We start from the raw sequence: 19,971 nt of genomic DNA, 5'->3' as shown, positions 1-19,971 counted from the left end.
TATTAAGTGCACTTATCAGCCAAAATTTCCTGATCTTAAACACTTCCCTCCCTCTCCTCTGTACTCCCTCCCCAACCTGTCTACAGAATATAGCTAGAGGAAGAGAATTCTAGGAGCCTTTCAGCACATTTCATTGACGAATGAACACAGATTTTGTGACTAATTTTCTAAAATATCTTCTCTCCTTTCCTAATCACAAAGGATCAGAAACAACACAAACATTAAAGGTAACATCACTACAGGAAGAGTGCACAGCTAGGGTAAATCCATCATTTTTCCCTTTAATTATTCCTTTGTGCCTACTGAACCCATAAGCTACCCAACATGTAGTAAAACACTCTGACATGCCATATATGAGAACCTCTTTGTAATACCGTAGCTAAAAATGTGGGGCGAGAGGCAAAGTTCCAAACTTATCTTCTGACTTCAACCTTAGTTTCACTTTTTACATCTCACTAGACTATTTCCTAAAAACAAATGGCATGTAATTTCTCACCTGGTAATCTCCTGCTGCAGCTGAGAAACTGAAGGCACATAAAACACCACTCCAAAATAGACGGTTGGTTCCAATGCATATTTATCCAGCTGCTTCTTCAAAGGTTTTTCCAAATCTACCCACCGGCGCTGATTTTGCTTGTTGTAGTACCAAAGGCTGAAGTAAGTGACCTGGAAAGACAGAAGGTCACTGAAGGAGGCAATAACATACAAAAGGATTTCAATGACTTCAGCCGCACTAATCCCTGACCTGTGACCAAATGACAGCAGTCTCTTATTGCCTTTCTTCTCAGAGAGGAACAACAGCAAAAACTGAAGGAAAAAAAGGAGGTAAGACCTATCTGTAACTAGCTACTCATATTCAGGAAACAGAGGCAAAAACCCAATTGCACTTGCATATCATTTACTGAACTCTGCCCCAAAAAACTGCATTCATGACCTAGACACTGGAATGTAGTGGGTGCTACTCAATTTTATATGCAGGTTTTAAAAACAACAAAAATACAGAAGAATTTATCCTTGGTTTTTCAATTACTAAAACATTAAATTTGTCATATATATGTATATATACGTATATATACATGTATTTGTCACATATACGTATATACATACATGTGTTTATCATATATGTATATATGTATATTTATCATATATGCATATATATCATATATACATATATATACACATATATATCTATATACATATATTTGAGATAGAGTCTCACTCTGTTGCCCAGGCTACAGTGCAGTGGCGCAGTCTCAGCTCACTGCAACCTCCGTCTCCCACGTTCAAGTCATTCTCCTGCCTCAGCCTCCATAGCAGCCAAGATTATAGCATGCACCACCACACCCAGCTAATTTTTTGTATTTTTAGTAGAGACAGGGTTTACCATGTTGGTCAGGCTGGTCTCAAACTCCTGATATCAGCTGATCTGCCCACCTCGGCCTCCCAAAGTGCTAGGAATATAGGCATGAGCCAGCCACTGCACTCAGTCTCATAATTAATATTTTTAAATAATCATAACTGGGGTTCTACCCAGTGGAATGCTGAGTAAACACTGTTAAACCAACTTTTCACTACTCTTAGTTCTGGTTTCTATAAAAGAAATTATTTTATTTTCTTTTTTAAATTCATGGTAAGTACCATGAATTCCAGTATTCAGTTCTAGTATTCAGATGCAATTGCAACTCTTCTTTACCCCTTTGTCCTCAAAATTTCATTAGATATACATTTGAAACAATTATAATGCTGTGGAGGTGAATTAACTCTCTCTCACACACACACACACACACACACACACACACACACACACACACACACACTGCATGAGAAAAGCTATGACTAATGCAGTAAAATAACCTTAGTGTATTACTCAGAAGTTTAAAGAAAATGCCCGGATGTCTTAGCATTTATATCTCACTGGCTGTGTAATGAAACTGTTAAGGTAAATCAATACTAGCCCTGGGCCTGGTCAACCTGAAAGGGAATTAATACACTTACGTGACAGCCTCAAGCCACTGCTAATACTTGCCTCAAAATCAATCTACAAATCAAGACAATTGGAAAATCACCACTTTGTAGTTGTAAACTCCAGAATAACACTGTCCCAACAGAACTTAGTATGATGATGGAAATGATCTACATCTCACTGTCCAATAAAGCAGCCACTAGCCACATGTGGCTACTGAGCAATTGAAATGTGGTAGTGCCACTGAGGAGCTGTATTTTTAATATTATACAAGTTTAATTGACTTAAAAGTTGCAAGTATCTAGTGGCTACTGTATTGGACAGTATAGATTTAAAGCAACAAGAAAACTGAGAAATAATAGGCCATTTCTTTGAACTGCAATCCTCATTCAAGTAAAAAACAAAACTTTAATTTGCAAGGGAAAAGATTATGCAAACATGCCCTCAATAGTCCTTTTATTATTTTTTAACAAGGTAAGAACTATACCTTTAAAATGAGTTGATCAAATAAATTCAACAAGAATGAGGAATGTGCCCATTTTCCCCTATATCCACAAGTCCCTAGAATACTGCTGGAATTCAATAAATTTTGTTGAATGAAAAGAAGGAATATTCTCTTGATTCTTAGTTGCCACCCAAGTCATCACACAAGAATGGAATATTTTGAACATTTCCTATGTACCTGGTTCTATTCCAAGAACTGTAGAGATACCATAGATTAAATCACCATCACTAATTTATGAAGTAGGTATTTTTTTATCTGTGTAAAACCTCAAAGCCAGTGTTTCCCCCAAGTATTGTCCCTGGACTACCTCTACCAGAAGTATCTAGAGGGTTTCCTGGGCCCTAAAAAGCTATTAATCTCCTAGGTAATTCTTATGTCCTTTAAAGTTGGATAACTTTGCACTACACTACACTGCTCCTCCAAAGTTATGCAAGAGAAAGTTATATAAAACCTTATCTTTGGCTAGGCGTGGTGGTTCACACCTGGAATGCCAGCACTTTAGGAGGTTGAAGTGGGAGGATTTCTTGAGCCCAGGAGTTTGAGACAAATCTGGGCAACATGGCGAAACACTGCCTCTGCAAAAAATACAAAAAATTAGCTGGAAGTGGTAGCGTGTGCCTGTAGTCTCATCTACTTGGCAGGTTGATCACTTGAACCCAGGAGGTAGACAGAGGCTGCAGTAAGCTAAGATTGCACCACTGCACTCCAGCCTGGGTAACAAAGTGAGACCCTGCCTTAAAAAAATAAATAAATAATAATAATAATAAATCATTGACAAGCTGCATGGAAATAAAATTTTTGAAAATCCAAGCACACTGTAATATATCTGAAAGGCCAAGTCCCATTGTTAATTATATTCTGAAGTTATGACATTTTAAAATGAATTGCTTATTATCTGTAAGCACAGAATATGTATCACACAGTTATAGAAAACAAGTAATGTTCTTTTCTTCTTTTAAACTGAAACTTATAGAAAACAAAAATCTGGTTTAATAGAAAGAGCTTGATGTTTAATTCCAAAGTTCTGAGTTTGATTTCCAGCAGTTACTTACTAGGAGTGAAATGGTAAAGGCAATCAGTCCAATTTGGTTTTCTCAAGTGTCAAATAAAGTAATACCTCCTTCACAATGCTATCATGAGGACTGGATAAGGGAAAACTATGTAAGTATATTTTCCTACTAGAAAACCATTATATTTTATTTTTTGAGAGAGAGTCTCACTCTATCACTTAGGCGGGAGTGTACTGGCATGATCACAGTTCACTGCAACTTCGAACTCTCAGGCTCAAGTGATCCTTCCGCCCCAAACTCCTAAGTAGTTAGACAACAGATACATGCCACCACACCAGGCTATTTTTTTTTTTTGGTCAAGACAGGGTCTCACTATGTTGCCCAGACTGGTCTTAAACTCCCGGCTTCAAGTGATCCTCCCGTCTCAGCTTCTCAAAGTGCTGGGATTATAGGAGTATGCCACCGTACCAGCCTGAAAACCACTATATATTTTTAAATGTTATTTAGTCCATTCATTCTCTCCACTACCAACAAAATCAATTATTGACTCCTCCCCTCAAAAGACTTTTAAAATTACCTACGTGTATTTGGTTACAGCAAAAAACATTTCTGTTACTATGTTTGTTTTCTGCTCCATCTTAGAACACAAGTTTTGGACTGAATGTACCACATTTGGTCTATAATGCCAGATTAGGAATCCTTTAGGATCTAAAATGGTTTGGTATGTCTTTTTTTTTTTTTTTTTTTTTTGATATGGAATTTCACTCTTGTTGCCCAAGCTAGAGTACAATGGTGCGATCTCAGCTCACTGCAACCTCTGCCTTCTGGTTTCAAGCGATTCTCCTGCCTCAGCCTCCTGAGTAGCTAGGATTACAGGTACCTGCCACCACGCCCAGTTAATTTTTTTTTTTAATTTTTTTTTTTTTGTATTTTTTAGTAGAGATGGGGTTTCACCATGTTGGCCAGGCTGGTCTTGAACTCCTGATTTCGTGATCTGCCCACCTCAGCCTCCCAAAGTGCTGGGATTATAGGCATGAGCCACCACACCCAGCTGTATGTCACCATTTTTAACTAAAATGAAAAGGTCTTAAAAATACGCTTTGAATAAATTAACTTTCCCTTTAAATACAGTTGAACTAGACTGTTCCAAATACAAAAACAGAATTATAAAATTTTAGGTTTATTGTATAATTTGTGGTTGTACCGTTTGTGAATGGACTGTAATATAATTAAAATAACAGCCAAAAAATCTGCTAGCATTCTGTTAAAAAGCACATTCTGAAAGGAAAACTGTTAAAATGTGCTAACTTCATCAGTGCATCTATTACTCATGCAACATGAATTAGAAAATCAAATAGAACTGAACAAATACATTTGTTGAAATTGCATCATAATTAGTTTTTCACAAATTATAGACCACAGAAGAGAGTAGCAAGAACTTTATCTATAGGTACAAACAGCTGAAAAGAATGGTGGGCTTAGGCCGGGCATGGTGAATTGCGCCTGTAATTCCAGCACTTTGGGAGGCTGAGGCCAGTGGATCACTTGAGGTCAAGAGTTCAAGACTGGCCTGGCCAACATGGTGAAACTCCACTTCTACTAAAAATACAAAAAATTAGCCAAGTATGGTAGAGGATGCCTATAATCCCAGCTACTCAGGAGGCTGAGACAAGAGAATCGCTTGAACCCAGGAGGCGGAAGTGAGCCGAGATTGTGCCACTGCACCACTGCACTCCAGCCTGGGCAACAGAGCAAGACGGTCTCAAAAAAAAAAAAAAAAAAAAAAGAATGGTGGGCTTAGTAAATTCTTTGTTGGTTAGCTCTTTTTTTTTTTTTTTTTTTTTTTTTTTTTTTTTTTTTTTTTTTTTTTTTGAGACGGAGTCTCGCTCTGTCACCCAGGCTGGAGTGCGGTGGCCGGATCTCAGCTCACTGCAAGCTCCGCCTCCCGGGTTCACGCCATTCTCCTGCCTCAGCCTCCCGAGTAGCTGGGACTACAGGCGCCCGCCACCTCGCCCGGCTAGTTTTTTGTATTTTTTAGTAGAGACGGGGTTTCACTGTGTTAGCCAGGATGGTCTCGATCTCCTGACCTCGTGATCCGCCCGTTTCGGCCTCCCAAAGTGCTGGGATTACAGGCGTGAGCCACCGCGCCCGGCGTTGGTTAGCTCTTTTAAATAAAGGAGTCTAAGATTTGGGACATTTGAATATTGACTTTGTAGCTTGTCACGGATAGATTATTTACAGGACTTTCTTGTGCATAACTATTGTAGTTAAAGTATTGCTTTGGGATCTGCCCCAGTGTTCAAGTTCTATCTTAAGAAGTAGTGAAAGCTAGCCAAAAATCAAATTTATACCTTGTTAAATTTATACCTTGTTAAATTGAGGTATTATATTTCTAAAATTGCTCCTAGAAATGTTTATATACATATGGGTAACTAAATTATCGTAACATTATAATCCTGGGATTGAAAGCTCTCTTAGAATGTCTACACATATATAATCAAGTTACAACATCTGATTCCATGAGATTTTATGACTATAATATCATCTGTTTCTAAAATAGGTAGGTGGAACTTGAACAACAAAATTTTGTGATTAAATTCTCATCAGGCAAGGATTTTTCCTGGATAAGACCATTTTTTTTTGGCTCGTCTTGAATAACAACCTTAAGAATCTGAATAATTAACTTTCCAAAATAATTTAAAATCCATTCAAAAAACAAACAAGATGGGGGATGAGCACAAAAATCAAGGAAAAGGAGAGAATACTTTCTAACTCAATCGATAGGCCAGCATTACCCCAATACCAAAGCCAGACAAAAGATAACCACAAGAAAACTATAGCCCGACATCCCTTATAAATATAGATGCAAAAATTCTAAGCAAATATTAAAAAACTGAGTCTAACAGCACACTAAAAGGATTATACACCATGACTAAGTGGGATTCATCCCAGGACTGCAAGGGTGGTAAAACATACCCCCCAAAATCATTATACCACATTACTAAGACAAAAGAAATAAAACACACATGACCATCTCAATTGATTCAGAAAAAGCATTTGACAAAATCCAACATCCTTAATGATAAAATAAAACACCTAGAAAAATAGGAATAGAAGAATAGAGAAGAGCTTCTCAACACGTCAATGAGCATTTAGGAAAAACCCACAGCTAATACCAAACTCCATGGTGAAAGACTGAAAGCTTTCCCCCTAAGATCAGTAACAAGACAAGGATGCCAATGTTCACCACTGCCATTTGATGTTGTACTGAAGGTTCTAAACAGAGCAATTACGCAAGAAAAATAAAAGACATTTAAACTGGAAAGAAGAAGTAAAACTATCTCTATGCATAGATGACATAATCCTATACATAGAAAATCCTTCAAATCCACCCCCCAACCCTGACAGACACACACACACCCCTACTCAAGACAATAAATTCAGTGAAGTTTGCAGGGTACAAAATCAACATGCAAAAATCAGCTGCTAGATACCAGCAATGTACATGTCAAAAAAAGAAAACAATCCCATTTATAGTAATATCCGAAAGAACAAAATATGTAGGAATAAATTTGACCAAGAAGGTGAAAAGGCATATTCTGAACACAACTAAACAGTGCTAAAAGAAATTAAGGAAAATCTAAATAAATAGAAAGATACCCCATGTTCATATATTGAAATACTTAATATTGTTAAGGTACAGTACTACCCAAAGTAATCTTCAAATTCAAATGCAATACCTATCACAATCCCAATATGCTTTTTCCTAGAGATGAAAAGCCAAACCTCAAATTCACATGGGCCTGCAGTATTGTTTGGCAATAGCCAAAACAATACTGAAAAAGAATAACAAAATTGGAGGACTCACACTTCCTTGTTTCAAAACTTATTACAAGGCTATAGTCATCAAAACAGTGTGGTACTGGCATAAGGAGAGACATACAAAAAAATAGAATAGAGAGTCCAGAAATGAACCTATGCATCTACAGTCAACTGATTTTAAATAAGGGTGCCAAGACCAGCTGGTGGGAAAAAGAATACTCTCTTTAACAAATAGTGCTGGGACAACTGAAGATCCACATACAAAAGAATGAAGTTGGATCCCTACTCCACACCATATATATAAAGTAAGTAAATATAAGAAGTGACCCATAAAATAGTTTAGAAGAAAACATTAGGGTAAATCTCTGTGATCTTGAATTTGGGAATAAATGTTTGAATATAACACCAAAAACATGAGCAACAAAGAAAAAAATAGATCAACTTATTTCAAAATTACAAAACTTGCCAGGCGCAGTGGCTCATGTCTGTAATCCTAGCACTTTGGGAGGCTAAAGTGGGAGAAATTTGAGGTCAAGAGTTTGAGACCAGCCTAGGCAACAAAGCAAGACCCTGTCTCTACAAAAAATTTTAAAGTTAGCTGGGTGTGGTGGCACACACCTGTAGTCCCAGCTACTCGAGAGGCTAAAGTGGGAGGATCACTTGGGCCCAGGACACCAAGGCTTCAGTGAGCTATAATTATACCACTGCATTCCAGCCTGGATGACAGAGCAACACCCTCTTAAACACACACACATACACACACGCACAAAATTTAAAACTTTCATGCAAAAAACCATATCAGGCTAGGCATGGTCACTCACAGCTATAAACCTAACATTTTGGGAGGCTGAAGCAGAAGGATTGCTTGAGCTCAGAAGTTTGAGACAATCCTGGACAACATAGTGAGACCTTGCCTCTACAAAAACTAAAATTAGCTGAGTACGGTGGCACACACCTGTAGTCCCAGCTATTCAAGTGGCTGAGGTGGAAGGATCACTTTAAGCCCAACAGATCAAGGCTGCAGTGAGCCATGATTGTGCCACTGCACTTCTACCTGGGCAACAGAGCAAGACCCTGTCTCAAAAAAATAATAATAATAAATGAAGAAAGTAAAAAAAAATCTACAGAACAAAGGAGAAAATATTTGCAAATTATCTATCTGATTAAGGTCTACTATTTGAAATGTATAAAATAACTCTGACGTACAAAAAGAAACAACCCAACTTTAAAATGGGCAAAGAACTTAGACCCTTTTTGAAAAAAGATATGAATGGCCAACAAGCACATGAAAAGATGCTCAACATTATTGGTCATTAGGGAAATGCAACTCAGAACCATAATGAGATACCACTTCATACCAACTAGGATGGCTATAATTTTAAAAAATAGGAAGTAAACATTGATGAGGAGAAACTGGAACGCTTATACATTGCCAGTAGGAACAGAAAATGGTTCAGCTGCTGTGGAAAAGTTTGGTGGATCCTCAAAACACTAAATATAGAATCACCAGATGATCCAGCAATTCCCTTCCTAGGTACATACCCCAAAGAACTGAAAAACAGGTGCTCAAGCAAACACATGTATATGCATATGCACAGCAGGACTATATGCAATAATCAAAAGGTGGAAACAAGCCAAATGTCCATCGATAGATGAATGGATAAACAAGCTTGTGGTGTATAAATATAATGAATATTCAGCCATAAAACACAATGATGTACTGGTTCATGCTACAATGTGGATGACATTCAAAAATATTATGCTAAGCAAAAGCAGCCAGAAGACAAATATTGTATAATTCTGTTTATATGAAATAGCCAAAGAAATCCCACAGGTGTGGTGGCTCACACCTGTAATCCCAAGGTGCTTGGAGGCCAAGGCAGGAGAATCGCTTGAGGCCAGGAGTTCAAGACTAGAATATATAAATTCACAGAGACAGACAGAAAGTAAATTGGTGGTTGCCAGGGGCAGGGAAGAATAGAAAATGACTGCCTATGGGATGCAGAATTTCCTTTAGGGGTGATGAAAATTTTTTACAACTCGAGAGTATTATAAATGTACTAAATGCCAATGAGCTGTTTACTTTAAAATGGTTAGTTGTGGCCAGGCACAGTGGCTCACGTCTGTAATCCCAGCACTTTGGGAGGCTGAGGCAGATCATGAGGTCAGGAGTTCAAGACCAGCCTGCTCAACATGGTGAAACCCCGTTTCTACTAAATATACAAAAAAAATAGCTGGGCGTGGTGGCATGTGCCTGTAATCCCAGCTACTTGGGAGGGTAAGGCAGGGGAATTGCTTGAACCCAGGAGGCAGAGGTTGCAGTAAGCCAAGATCACACCACTGTACTTCAGCCTGGGCAACAGAGCGAGACTATCTCAAAAAAAAAAAAAAAAAAAAGGTTAATTGTACATTATGTGAATTTCGTCTCAGTAAAAAAATGTTTTTAAAGATTAGAAATATTCATAATAAAAATCAAGTAAATAATTTTATTTTTATTACAATAATTTTTGAGGAACAGGTGGTGTTTGGTTACATGAATAAATTCTTTAGTAGTGATTTCTAAGATTTTGGTGCACCCATCACTTGAGTAGTACACACTGTACCAAATCTGTAGTGTTTTATCACTCACCCCTTTTATTCTCACCCTTCCCCTGGAAACCCCAAAGTCCATAATATCATTCTCATGCCTTTGCAACCCCACAGCTTAGCTCCCACTTATAAATGAGAACATATGATGTTTGATTTTCCATTCCTGAGTTATTCACTTAGTATAATGGTCTCCAACTCCATCTAGGTTGCTGCAAATGCCATTATTTTGTTCCTGAGTAGTATTCCATGGTGTGTGTGTGTGTGTGTGTGTGTCACATTTTCCTTATCCACTAATTGGTTGATGGACATTTAGGCTGGTTCCATATTTCTGCAATTGCGAATTGTGCTACTATAAACATGGGTGTGCAAATGTCTTTTTCATACAGTGACTTATTTTCCTCCTAGTAGATACCCAGTAGTGGGATTGCTGGATCAAATGGTAGTTTCTACTTTTAGTTCTTTAAGGAAGCTCCACATTATTTTCCATAGTGGTTGTACTAGTTTACATTACCACCAGCAGTGTAAAAGTGTTCCCTTCTCACCACATTTATACCAACATCTATTATTCTTTGATTTTTTTTTATTATGGCCATTATTACAGGAGTAAGGTGGTATAGCACTGTGATTTTATTTGCATTTTCCTCATAATTAGTGATGTTGAGGAGTTTTCTGTAAGTTTGTTGGCCATTGTATATCTTCTTTTCAGAATTGTCTATTCATGTCTTTAGCCCATGTTTTGATATGATTGTTTTTTTTTTTCACGGCTTTGTCTGAGTTCCTTGTGGATTCTGGATATTAGTCTTTTGTCAGATGCACAGTTTGCAAATACTTTCTCCCACTCTGTGGGCTGTTTACTGATTACTTCTTTTGCTGTGCAGAAGCCTTTTAGTTTAACTAAATCTCATCTATTTATCTTTGTTTTTGTTGCATTTGTTTTTGGGTTATTGGTCATGAACTCTTTGCCTAGGCCAATGTCTAGAAGGATTTTTCTGATGTTATCATTTAGAATTTTAATAGTTTCAGGTCTTAGATGTAAGTCTTTGAACCTGCTTGAGTTGATTTTTGTATAAGGTGAGAGATGAGGATCCAGTTTCATTCTTCTATATATGGCTTGTCAATTATCCCAGCACCATTTGCTGAATAGGGTGTCCTTTCCCCACTGTATGTTTTTGTTTCCTTTGCTAAAGATCAGTTGGCTGTGAGTGTTTGGCTTTATTTATGGGTTCTCTATTCTGTTCCATTGACCTATGTTTTCCTACCAGTACCATGCTGTTTTGGTAACTACAGGCTTGCAGTCCAGCTGGAAGTCAGGTAATGTGATGCCTCCATATTTGTTCTTTCTACTTAGTCTTGCTTTGGCTATGGGGGCTCTTTTTTGGTTCCGTATAAATTTTAGGATTCTTTTTTCTAGTTCTGTGAAGAAAGATGATGGTATTTTGATGGGAATTGCATTGAATTTATATATTGCTTTTGGCAATATGGTCATTTTCACAATATTGATTCTATCCATCCATGAGCATGGGATGTGTTTCTATTTGTTTGTGTCATCTATGATTTCTTTCAGCAGTGTTTTGCAGTTTTCCTTGTAGAGATCTTTCACCTCCTTGGCTAGGTATATTCCTGAGTATTTCGTTTCTTTTTCCAGCTGTTATAAAAGAAGTTGAGTTCTTGATTTCATTCTCAGCTTCCTCAATGTTGGTGTATAGCAGTGCTACTGATTTGTGTACATTAATTTTTTTCCTAAAACTTTACTGATATGGTTTGGCTGTGTCCTCACCTAAATCTCATCTTGAATTCCCACGTGTGGGAGGGACCTGGTGGCAGGTAACTGAATCATGGGGGCAACTCTTTCTGGTGATAGTGAATAAGTCTCATGAGATCTGATGGTTTTAAAAATAGGAGTTTCCCTACACAAACTCTCTTCTCTTGTCTGCCACCATGCCTTTCATCTTCCGCCATGATTGTGAGGCCTTTCCAACCATGTGGAACTGTAAGTCCATTAAACCTTTATTTTGTAAATTGCCCAGTCTTGGCTATGACTATCAGCAGCATGAAAACAAACTAAAACATTTACTGAATTCATTTATCAATCTAGGACCTTTTTGGATGAGTCTTTGGGGTTTTCTAGGTATACGTTCCTGTCATCAGTGAAGAGTGACAGTCTGACTTCCTCTTTACCAATTAGGATGCCCTTTCTTTCTTTCTCTTGTCTGATTGCTCTGGATAGGACTTCCAGTACTATGCTGAATACAAGTGGTGAAAGTTGACATCCATGTCTTGTTCCAGTTTTCAGGTGGAATGCTTTCAACTTTTCCCCATTCAGTATGTTAGCTGTGGGTTTGTCATAGATGGCTTTTACTACCTTCAGGTATGTCCCTTCTATGCCAATTTTACTGAGGGTTTTAATCATAAAGGAATGCTGGATTTTGTCAAATGCTTTTTCTGCATCTATTGAGATGATCATATTGTTTTAAATCCTGTTTATGTGGTCTATCACATTTACTGACTTGCGGATATTAAACCAACCCTACATCCCTGGTATGAAACCCAATTGATCATGGTGTGTTATTTTTTTTGATATGGTGCTAGATTCAGATAGCTAGTATTTTGTTGAGAATTTTTGCATCTATGTTCATCAGGGATACTGGTCTCTAGACTTTTTTGGAACAAAGCCTCCAAGAAATTTTAGATTATGTTAAATAACCAAACATAACAATAACTGGTATTCCTGAGGAAGAAGAGAAATCTAAAAGTTGGGGAAACTTATTTGAGGGAATAATCAAGAAAAACTTCCCTGGTCTTGCTAGAGATTTAGACATCCAAATACAAGAAGCTCAAAGAACACCCAGGAAATACATCACAAAAAGATCATCACCTAGGCACACAGTCATCAGATTATTTAAAGCCAAGACAGAAGAAAGAATCTTAAAGGTCAAGTGCAGTGGCTCAAACTTGTAATCCCAGCACTTTAGGAGGCCAAGGTAGGCAGATCACTTGAGGTAAGGAGTTTGAGACCAGCCTGGCCAACATGGTCAAGCCCCAACTCTACTAAAAATATAAAAATCAGCCGGGCATGGTGGCAGGAACTTGTAATCCCAGCTACTTGGAAGGCTGAGGCCAGAGAATTGCTTGAACCCAGGAGGCGGAGGTTGCAGTGAGCGGAAATCACGCCATGCACTTCAGTCTGGGCAACAGAGTGAGACACCATCTCAAGGAAAAAAAAAAGAAAGAAAGAAAAAGAAGAATCTTAAGAGCTGTGAGGCAAAAGCACCAAGTAACCTATAAAGGAAAACCTATTAGATTAACAGCAGATTTATCAGCAGAAACTCTACAAGCCAGAAGGGATTGGGGTCCTATCTTAGCCTCCTTAAACAAAACAATTATCAGCCAAGAATTTTGTATCCAGCAAAACCAAGCTTCATAAATGAAGGAGAGATAAAGTCTTTTTCAGACAAACAAATGCTGAAATAATTTGCCACTACCAAGCCAGCACTACAAGAAATGCTGAAAGGAGCTCTTAATCTTGAAACAAAATCTCAAAATACACCAAAATAGAACCTCTTTAAAGCATAAATCTCACTGGGCCTATAAAACAGTAACACAATGGGAAAAAAAACAAATTATTCAGGCAATAACTAGCACAATGAATAGAGCAGTACCTCACATCTCAGTACTAACCTTGGATGTAAATGGTCCTAAATGCTCCCCTTAAAAGATACAGAATGGCAGAATGGATTAAAATCCACCAACCAACTATCTGCTGTGTTCAAGAGACTCATCTAACATGTAAGAACACACATAAACTTAGGTAAAGGAATGGAAAAAGATATTCCATGTTAATGGAAACCAAAAGCAAGCAGGAGTAGCTATTCTTATATCAGGCAAATCAGGCTTTAAAGCAACGACAGTTAAAAAAGACAAAGAGGGACATTACAGAATGATAAATGGTCTAGTCCAACGGGAAAATATCACTATCCCAGATATATATGCACCTAACACTGGAGCTCCCAAATTTACAAAACAATTACTACTAGACCAAAAAAATGAGATCAATGGCAACATAACTATTAGTGGGGGACTTCAATACTCCACTGACAGCACTAGACGGGTCATCAAGACAGAAAGTCAACAAAGAAACAATGGACTTAAACTATACCCTAGAACAAATAAACTTAACAGATATTTACAGAACATTCTACCCAACAACTGCAGAGTATACATTATTTTCATCAAAACATGGAACATTCTCCAAGATAGACCATATGATAGGCCACAAAACAAGGCTCAACAAATTTTAAAAATTCAAAATTACATCAAGTACTCTCTCAGACCACAACGGAATAAAACTGGAAATTAACTCCAAAACTAACCCTGAAAACTATACAAATAAATGGAAATTAAATAATATGCTCCTGAATAATTTTGGATCAACAACAAAATAAAGATGGAAATTTAAAATTTAAAAATTCTTTGAACTGAACGATAATAGTGACACAACCTATAAAACCTCTGGGATACAGCCGGGCACACACCTGTAATCCCAGCACTTTGGGAGGTTGAGGTGAGCAGATCACGAGATCAGGAGTTCAAGACCAGCCTGGCCAACACAGTGAAACCCCATCTCAACTAAAATTACAAAAATTAGCCAGGCATGGCAGTGCGTGCCTGTAGTCCCAGCAGAAGGCTGAGGCAGGAGAATTGCTTGAACCCGGGAGGCAGGGGTTGTGGTGAGCCAAGATTGCACCACTGTACTCCAGCCTGGGCAATAGAATGAGACTCCATCTCAAACAAACAAACAAAAAACCTCTGTGATACAGCAAAAGCAGTTCTAAGAGCATTAAATATATGTTAAATACATATTAAATCATAGCATTAAATGCCTATCTCAAAAAGTCTGAAAGAACACACAAATAATCTATGCTCACAACTCAAGGAACTAGAGAAACAAGAACCAACCAAACCCAAAACCAGCAGAAGAAAAGAAATAACAAAGATCAGAGCAGAACCAAACGAAATTGAAACAAAACAAAAAACAAACAAAAAGCTGGTTGTTTGAAAAGATAAACAAAATTGATTGACCATTAGCGAGATTAACCAAGAAAAGAGAATATCTAAATAAACTCAATTAGAAATGAATTGGGAGATATTACAACCAATACCACAGAAATGCAAAAGATCATTCAAACCTACTATGAACACCTTTGTGCGCATAAACTAGAAAACCTAAGGGAGATGGATAAAATCCTGGAAATAGACAACTCTCCTAGATTAAACCAGGAAGAAATAGAAACTCTGGACAGACCAATAACAAGTATTGAGGCTGAAATGGTAACAAAACTGCCAACGAAAAACAAGTCCAGGACCAGATGGAGTCACAGCTGAATTCTATCTCAATTCAAAGAAGAATTGGTACCAATCCTACTGAAACTATTCCAAAAGACAGAGAAAGAGGGAATCCTCCCTCAATCATTCTATGAAGCCAGCATTACCCTAATACCAAAACCAGGAAAGGACATAACAAGTACAGATTTTTTCAGCTTTATTTTTAAATGTTTAAACACAACAAATGCAGTTCATTAAGTCTAAGAAAAAAAATGAGCCAGAAACAGACAAGCCTAACTATGAGTTCATTACAATTTCTATTTTCTAATATCTACACTTAGGTCAAGATTTGGTGCAGTTTGACAGTTAGCTGGCAACCTCATGTGAACATAACTGAAGAACACAGAATAGGGAAAAACGCGTTTGAGCAATCAAAAATACATGTTAAAGTCAATGTCATAAACCATACGCCCTTGACAAAGCAGAAATTTCTCCTATCTCTTTTATGGATTTTTTTTCTTATTTTATACATACTTTTAATGAGTTTAGTGATTTGGTTACCCAATCCAAAGCAGATTAAAAGATGACAAATTAAAGGAAAAGCGTTTATTAAATAATAGCAAGTTGGCAGTAGAGGGAAGTAATGGGCGATATTCTTTTTAGCAAAGGAGAACACGTACATACAAACAAAAACGCCTTAAATAGAATTTACAAAGAATTACAAATGTACAGGAGTCTGGAGTTATTTACTAAAGAAACAAATAACTCCAAACATTAATTAGTCACGTATTCAACAACAATCACTGTTCCTAAAAGCAGAGTTAGTATCCTTTATTGAAGACAGATAGATGTTTATAAATTGTTTCCAAAACTTGGCACTCCAAATAGTTTGGACAAAGGAGTCAGCCTTGTTTATCAGGCAAAGTAAGTTATGAAGCGCTTCATTTCCCAAAGATAATTGGAAAATAACTATTTTATATATAGCTTTACAGTACTCTAGCCAATTTAATTGTGGTTTCATTACTTCATTTACAAGTGCAAGCATATTTTCCAAAGCCAACCATGAAAGCTGTTTCCATTTCTGCTGTTTTGGTACCTGCCATTATTTGTTTTTTGAAAGGTTTTAACTAGTAGCATAGGAGCTAATTACAGTCATGTGCTGCATAACAATGTTTTAGTCAACAACAGACCACAAATGTGATGGTGATCCCCTAAGACTGTAACAGCTGAAAAATTCCTATCACACAGTGATGTTGTAGTTGTTAAGTTGCAGTGCAATGCATTACTCACATGTTTGTAGTGATGCTGGTATAAACAAACCTATTGTGCTACCAATTGTACAAAAGCATAGCACATACAACTATGTACAGTACATAACACTGGATGATAATAAATGACATTACTGATTTATGCATTTATTATACTTTTTATTTAGAGTGTACTCTTATTTATAAAAAAAGTTAATTGTAGGCCAGGTGCGGTAGCTCCCACCTGTAATCTCAGCACTTTGGGAGACGGAGGCTGGAGGATCACTTGAGCCAAGGAGTTCAAGAACAGCCTGGGCAACATAGTGAGACCCCATCACAACAAAAAATACAAAAATCAGCCAGGTGTAGTGGTGTAGACCCAACTAGGAGGCTGAGGCAGAAGGACTGCTTGAGCCCAGGAGTTTAAGGCTGCAGTGAGAAGTGATTGAGCCACTGCACTCCAGCCTGGGTGACAGAATGAGACCCTGTTTCAAAAAAAAAAAAAAAACAGTGAACTGGAAATCAGCCTCAGGAGGTTTCCAGAAGGCAGCATTGTTATCATAGGGGATGACAGAGCCATGCATGTTACCACCCCTGAAAACTGTCCAGGAGGACAAGATGTGGAGGTGAAAGAAAGAGATATTGATGATCCTGATCCTGTTTAGGGCTAGGCTAATATGTGTGTGTTAGTTTTTAACACAGAAGTTTAAAAAGTGGCCAGGTATGGTGGCTCACGCCTGTAATCCCAGCATTTTGAGAAGCCAAGGTGAGTGGATCACTTGTGGCGAGGAGTTCAAGATCAGCCCGGCCAACATGGCAAAAACCCACCTCTGCTAAAAATAAAAAAAAAAGGGGGGGGGGCTTGGTGGCGCACACCTGTAATCCCAGCTACTTGGGAGGCTGAGGCACAAAAATGGCTTGAACCCAGGAGGCAGAAGTTGCAGTAAGCCAAGATCACGTAACTGTACCCCAGCCTGGGCGACAAAGTAAGACTGCGTCTCAAAAGAAAAAAAATTTAAAAAGTAAAAAACAAAAAAACACTTTAAAATAGAAAAAAGTTTATAGGGTAAGGATACAAATATTTTTGTATAGCTGTAAAATGTGTCTGTGCTTTAAACTATGTTATTACAAAAGTCAAAAGTTTAAAAAATTTTAAAGTTTGTAAAGCAAAAACATTATAGTAAGCTAAGGTTAATTTATTATCAAAGGCCAGGTGCGGTGGCTCATGCCTGTAATCTCAGCACTTTAGGACGCTGAGGTGGGAGGATCACCTGAGGTCAGGAGTTCAAGACAAGCTTGGCCAACATGCTGAAACCCCGTCCCTACTAAAAATACAAAAATTAGCCAGGCGTGGTGGTGCACACCTGTAATTCCAGCTACTTGGGAGGCTGAGGCTACTTGGGAGAATGCTTGAGCCCAGAAGTTGAAGCTGCAGAGAGCCATGATTGTGTCACTGCACTCCAGCGTGGGCAACAGAGTGAGACTCCGCCTTAAAAAAAAAATTATTGAAGAAAAAATTGTGAAACATTTAATGTAGCCTAGCTGTACAGTGTTTCTAGAGGCTACAATAGTGTCCTACTACTATAGTGCAACTTCCTAGGCCTTCATATTCACTCACTGACTCACCCAGAGCAACTTTTAGTTCTGTAAGCTCCATTCATGGTAAGTATCCTATACAGGTGTATCTTTTTAATCTTTTACATCACATTTTTACTGCACCTTTTCTATGCTTAGATATGTTTAGGTACACAAATACCGTTGTTATAATTACCTACAGTATTCAGTACAGTAACATGTTGGACAGGTTTATGGCCTACCAGGACTAGACTACAGGATATAGCAGGTGTGTAGCAGGCTATACTACATAGGTTTAAGTATTCCCTGTGACGTTCGCACAACAATGAAATTGCCTAACGAATTTCTTAGAACATTTCCCTGTCCTTAAGTGACATATGGCTGTAATTCCTCTGGGCGACTATGCCTGAGATTCCAATAGCTGCCACTAGCATGGTGCGGTACAAAGAGCACTAGATTTGCAGGCAAAAGGCTTGGCCTTTGAGTCCTGGCTTTACCACTTGCCAGCTCTGGAGTATCTCACTTCCTCACTGAGTCTGTTTCTTAATAGGGAAAATAACATGTACCCTCCCTTCCTCAAAATTGTGATGAAGAACTTTGTAAGTTCTAATTGTATTGATAATGCTGAAAAGCACTCTTATCTTTGTTATGGTATATATATTTGGCAGATAGACTCTCTTCAGGTATGATAGAAAATAGAACAAAACTTGAATCAAGCATGCTTCTTCCTTGAAAATATCACTATTTAAATAATAGTCAAACTAATTTCTTCCTTTAAAGTCTGAATATACCAGGACCTTTATTAAAAGAAATGCAAAAAATTTGGTATAGATAGGCCCCATGGGCCTGAAATTTCAACTAGTGCCTTGGTCTAGGATATCTTCCCAGAAGCACGCATCCTCTCTTCCTTGAGTCCAAATCTTCTGGACTATGTATGTCCTGTTAATGGAGTTCGTTTAACTGTAACAGAAGTTTTCCAGCAGACTAGCCTTTAGTTACTGGCGTTCAATTCATGTCTCCTGCCATGCTTCGTTATATAACTTCCCAGTGCTTTTCCTGATAAGAAACTTTACCTCCACGTGGCTTCTCTTTCTCCACAGCTGCATCCACTCTCACTGGTGGTCAAAGCAAGTTGACTTGACCTGTGGGCTCATTCCAGCAGAAGTTGTTAAATCACTGAATCTTCTAGCATCCCCTAGATCAATTCTCATTTATCACTGTAGAGATTTTTGTGAAACTTTCATTGTCAGGTGTGTTTACATTCTCCCTTCCTTTCCTATTTTGTTATGAACAAATATATCAGGATAGTTTTCAAAAAGTTATTCAATGATTTCTTCATAGTTGTTTAAATTTTTTTCATAGCTACTCCTCTAAAATTGTACAGAAAACTGTGCCTGCTTTGTAAACTATAGTAAAAATAAAAGTTAAAACAAACCTGGCTTCTTTTCAGCACAATATGGTTGACTTACTTTACATGAACTGATGTTGACTAAGAACAAAGTGATCTGATAACCAAGTTTTTTGTTCAAAGCAAAGCAGAGTTTACAAATTTGAGCTGGGGAAAAATATGTGCAGCACCCCAAATCACAGTCCTCTAAGGAGACATCAGCTATTATAAGCAGGTCCAAATCCTGTCAGAATGTAAACTCTTTCCTAATCCCTAAGTCATTTCTCGTCTAATTATTTTAAGAGTCTTTTTGGTTGTACTATTTTTAAAGTAAAGCAGAGGGACACACAAATTAGCTGAAGGGTTTTTAAAGCCACTGATGCATTGGGTTGATAAAAGTTAATCCCATCTAAAATTGCAAATATAATTTTATCCTGATGCCTTTCTTAGACTAGGCAAAAGTCAGAAGACTTTTCATCAGGAAAGAGATGAGAGAAGATAGCACTAGACACAGTCTATCCCAGGAAGAGATCATCTAACCACGGTAGTTA

The 19,971-nt window shown here is 37.7% G+C and overlaps 1 protein-coding gene across 2 annotated transcripts in view; it reads right to left on the bottom strand.

Moving 5' to 3' along the window:
* The window catches only part of PTPN21 (protein tyrosine phosphatase non-receptor type 21), a 90,317-nt gene that overhangs the window by 52,139 nt on the left and 18,207 nt on the right, over positions 1-19,971 (bottom strand). Inside the window, exons 1-2 of one of the 2 annotated variants that reach the window (XM_050798528.1) lie at positions 2,951-3,215; positions 497-666 (exon numbers count right to left, since the gene is read on the bottom strand). In XM_050798528.1, the coding sequence (XP_050654485.1) occupies positions 497-666; positions 2,951-3,028 (248 nt within the window). In that variant the 5' untranslated portion in view covers positions 3,029-3,215. Of the gene's footprint in view, positions 1-496; positions 667-2,950; positions 3,216-19,971 lie in introns of those variants that run through there. The other variant, XM_050798527.1, reaches the window with a different exon arrangement.

The sequence above is a fragment of the Macaca thibetana genome, chromosome 7 (genome assembly GCF_024542745.1).
Source record: "Macaca thibetana thibetana isolate TM-01 chromosome 7, ASM2454274v1, whole genome shotgun sequence".
Lineage (NCBI taxonomy): Eukaryota > Metazoa > Chordata > Mammalia > Primates > Cercopithecidae > Macaca > Macaca thibetana.
This window is presented reverse-complemented; position numbering and strand designations above follow the sequence as displayed.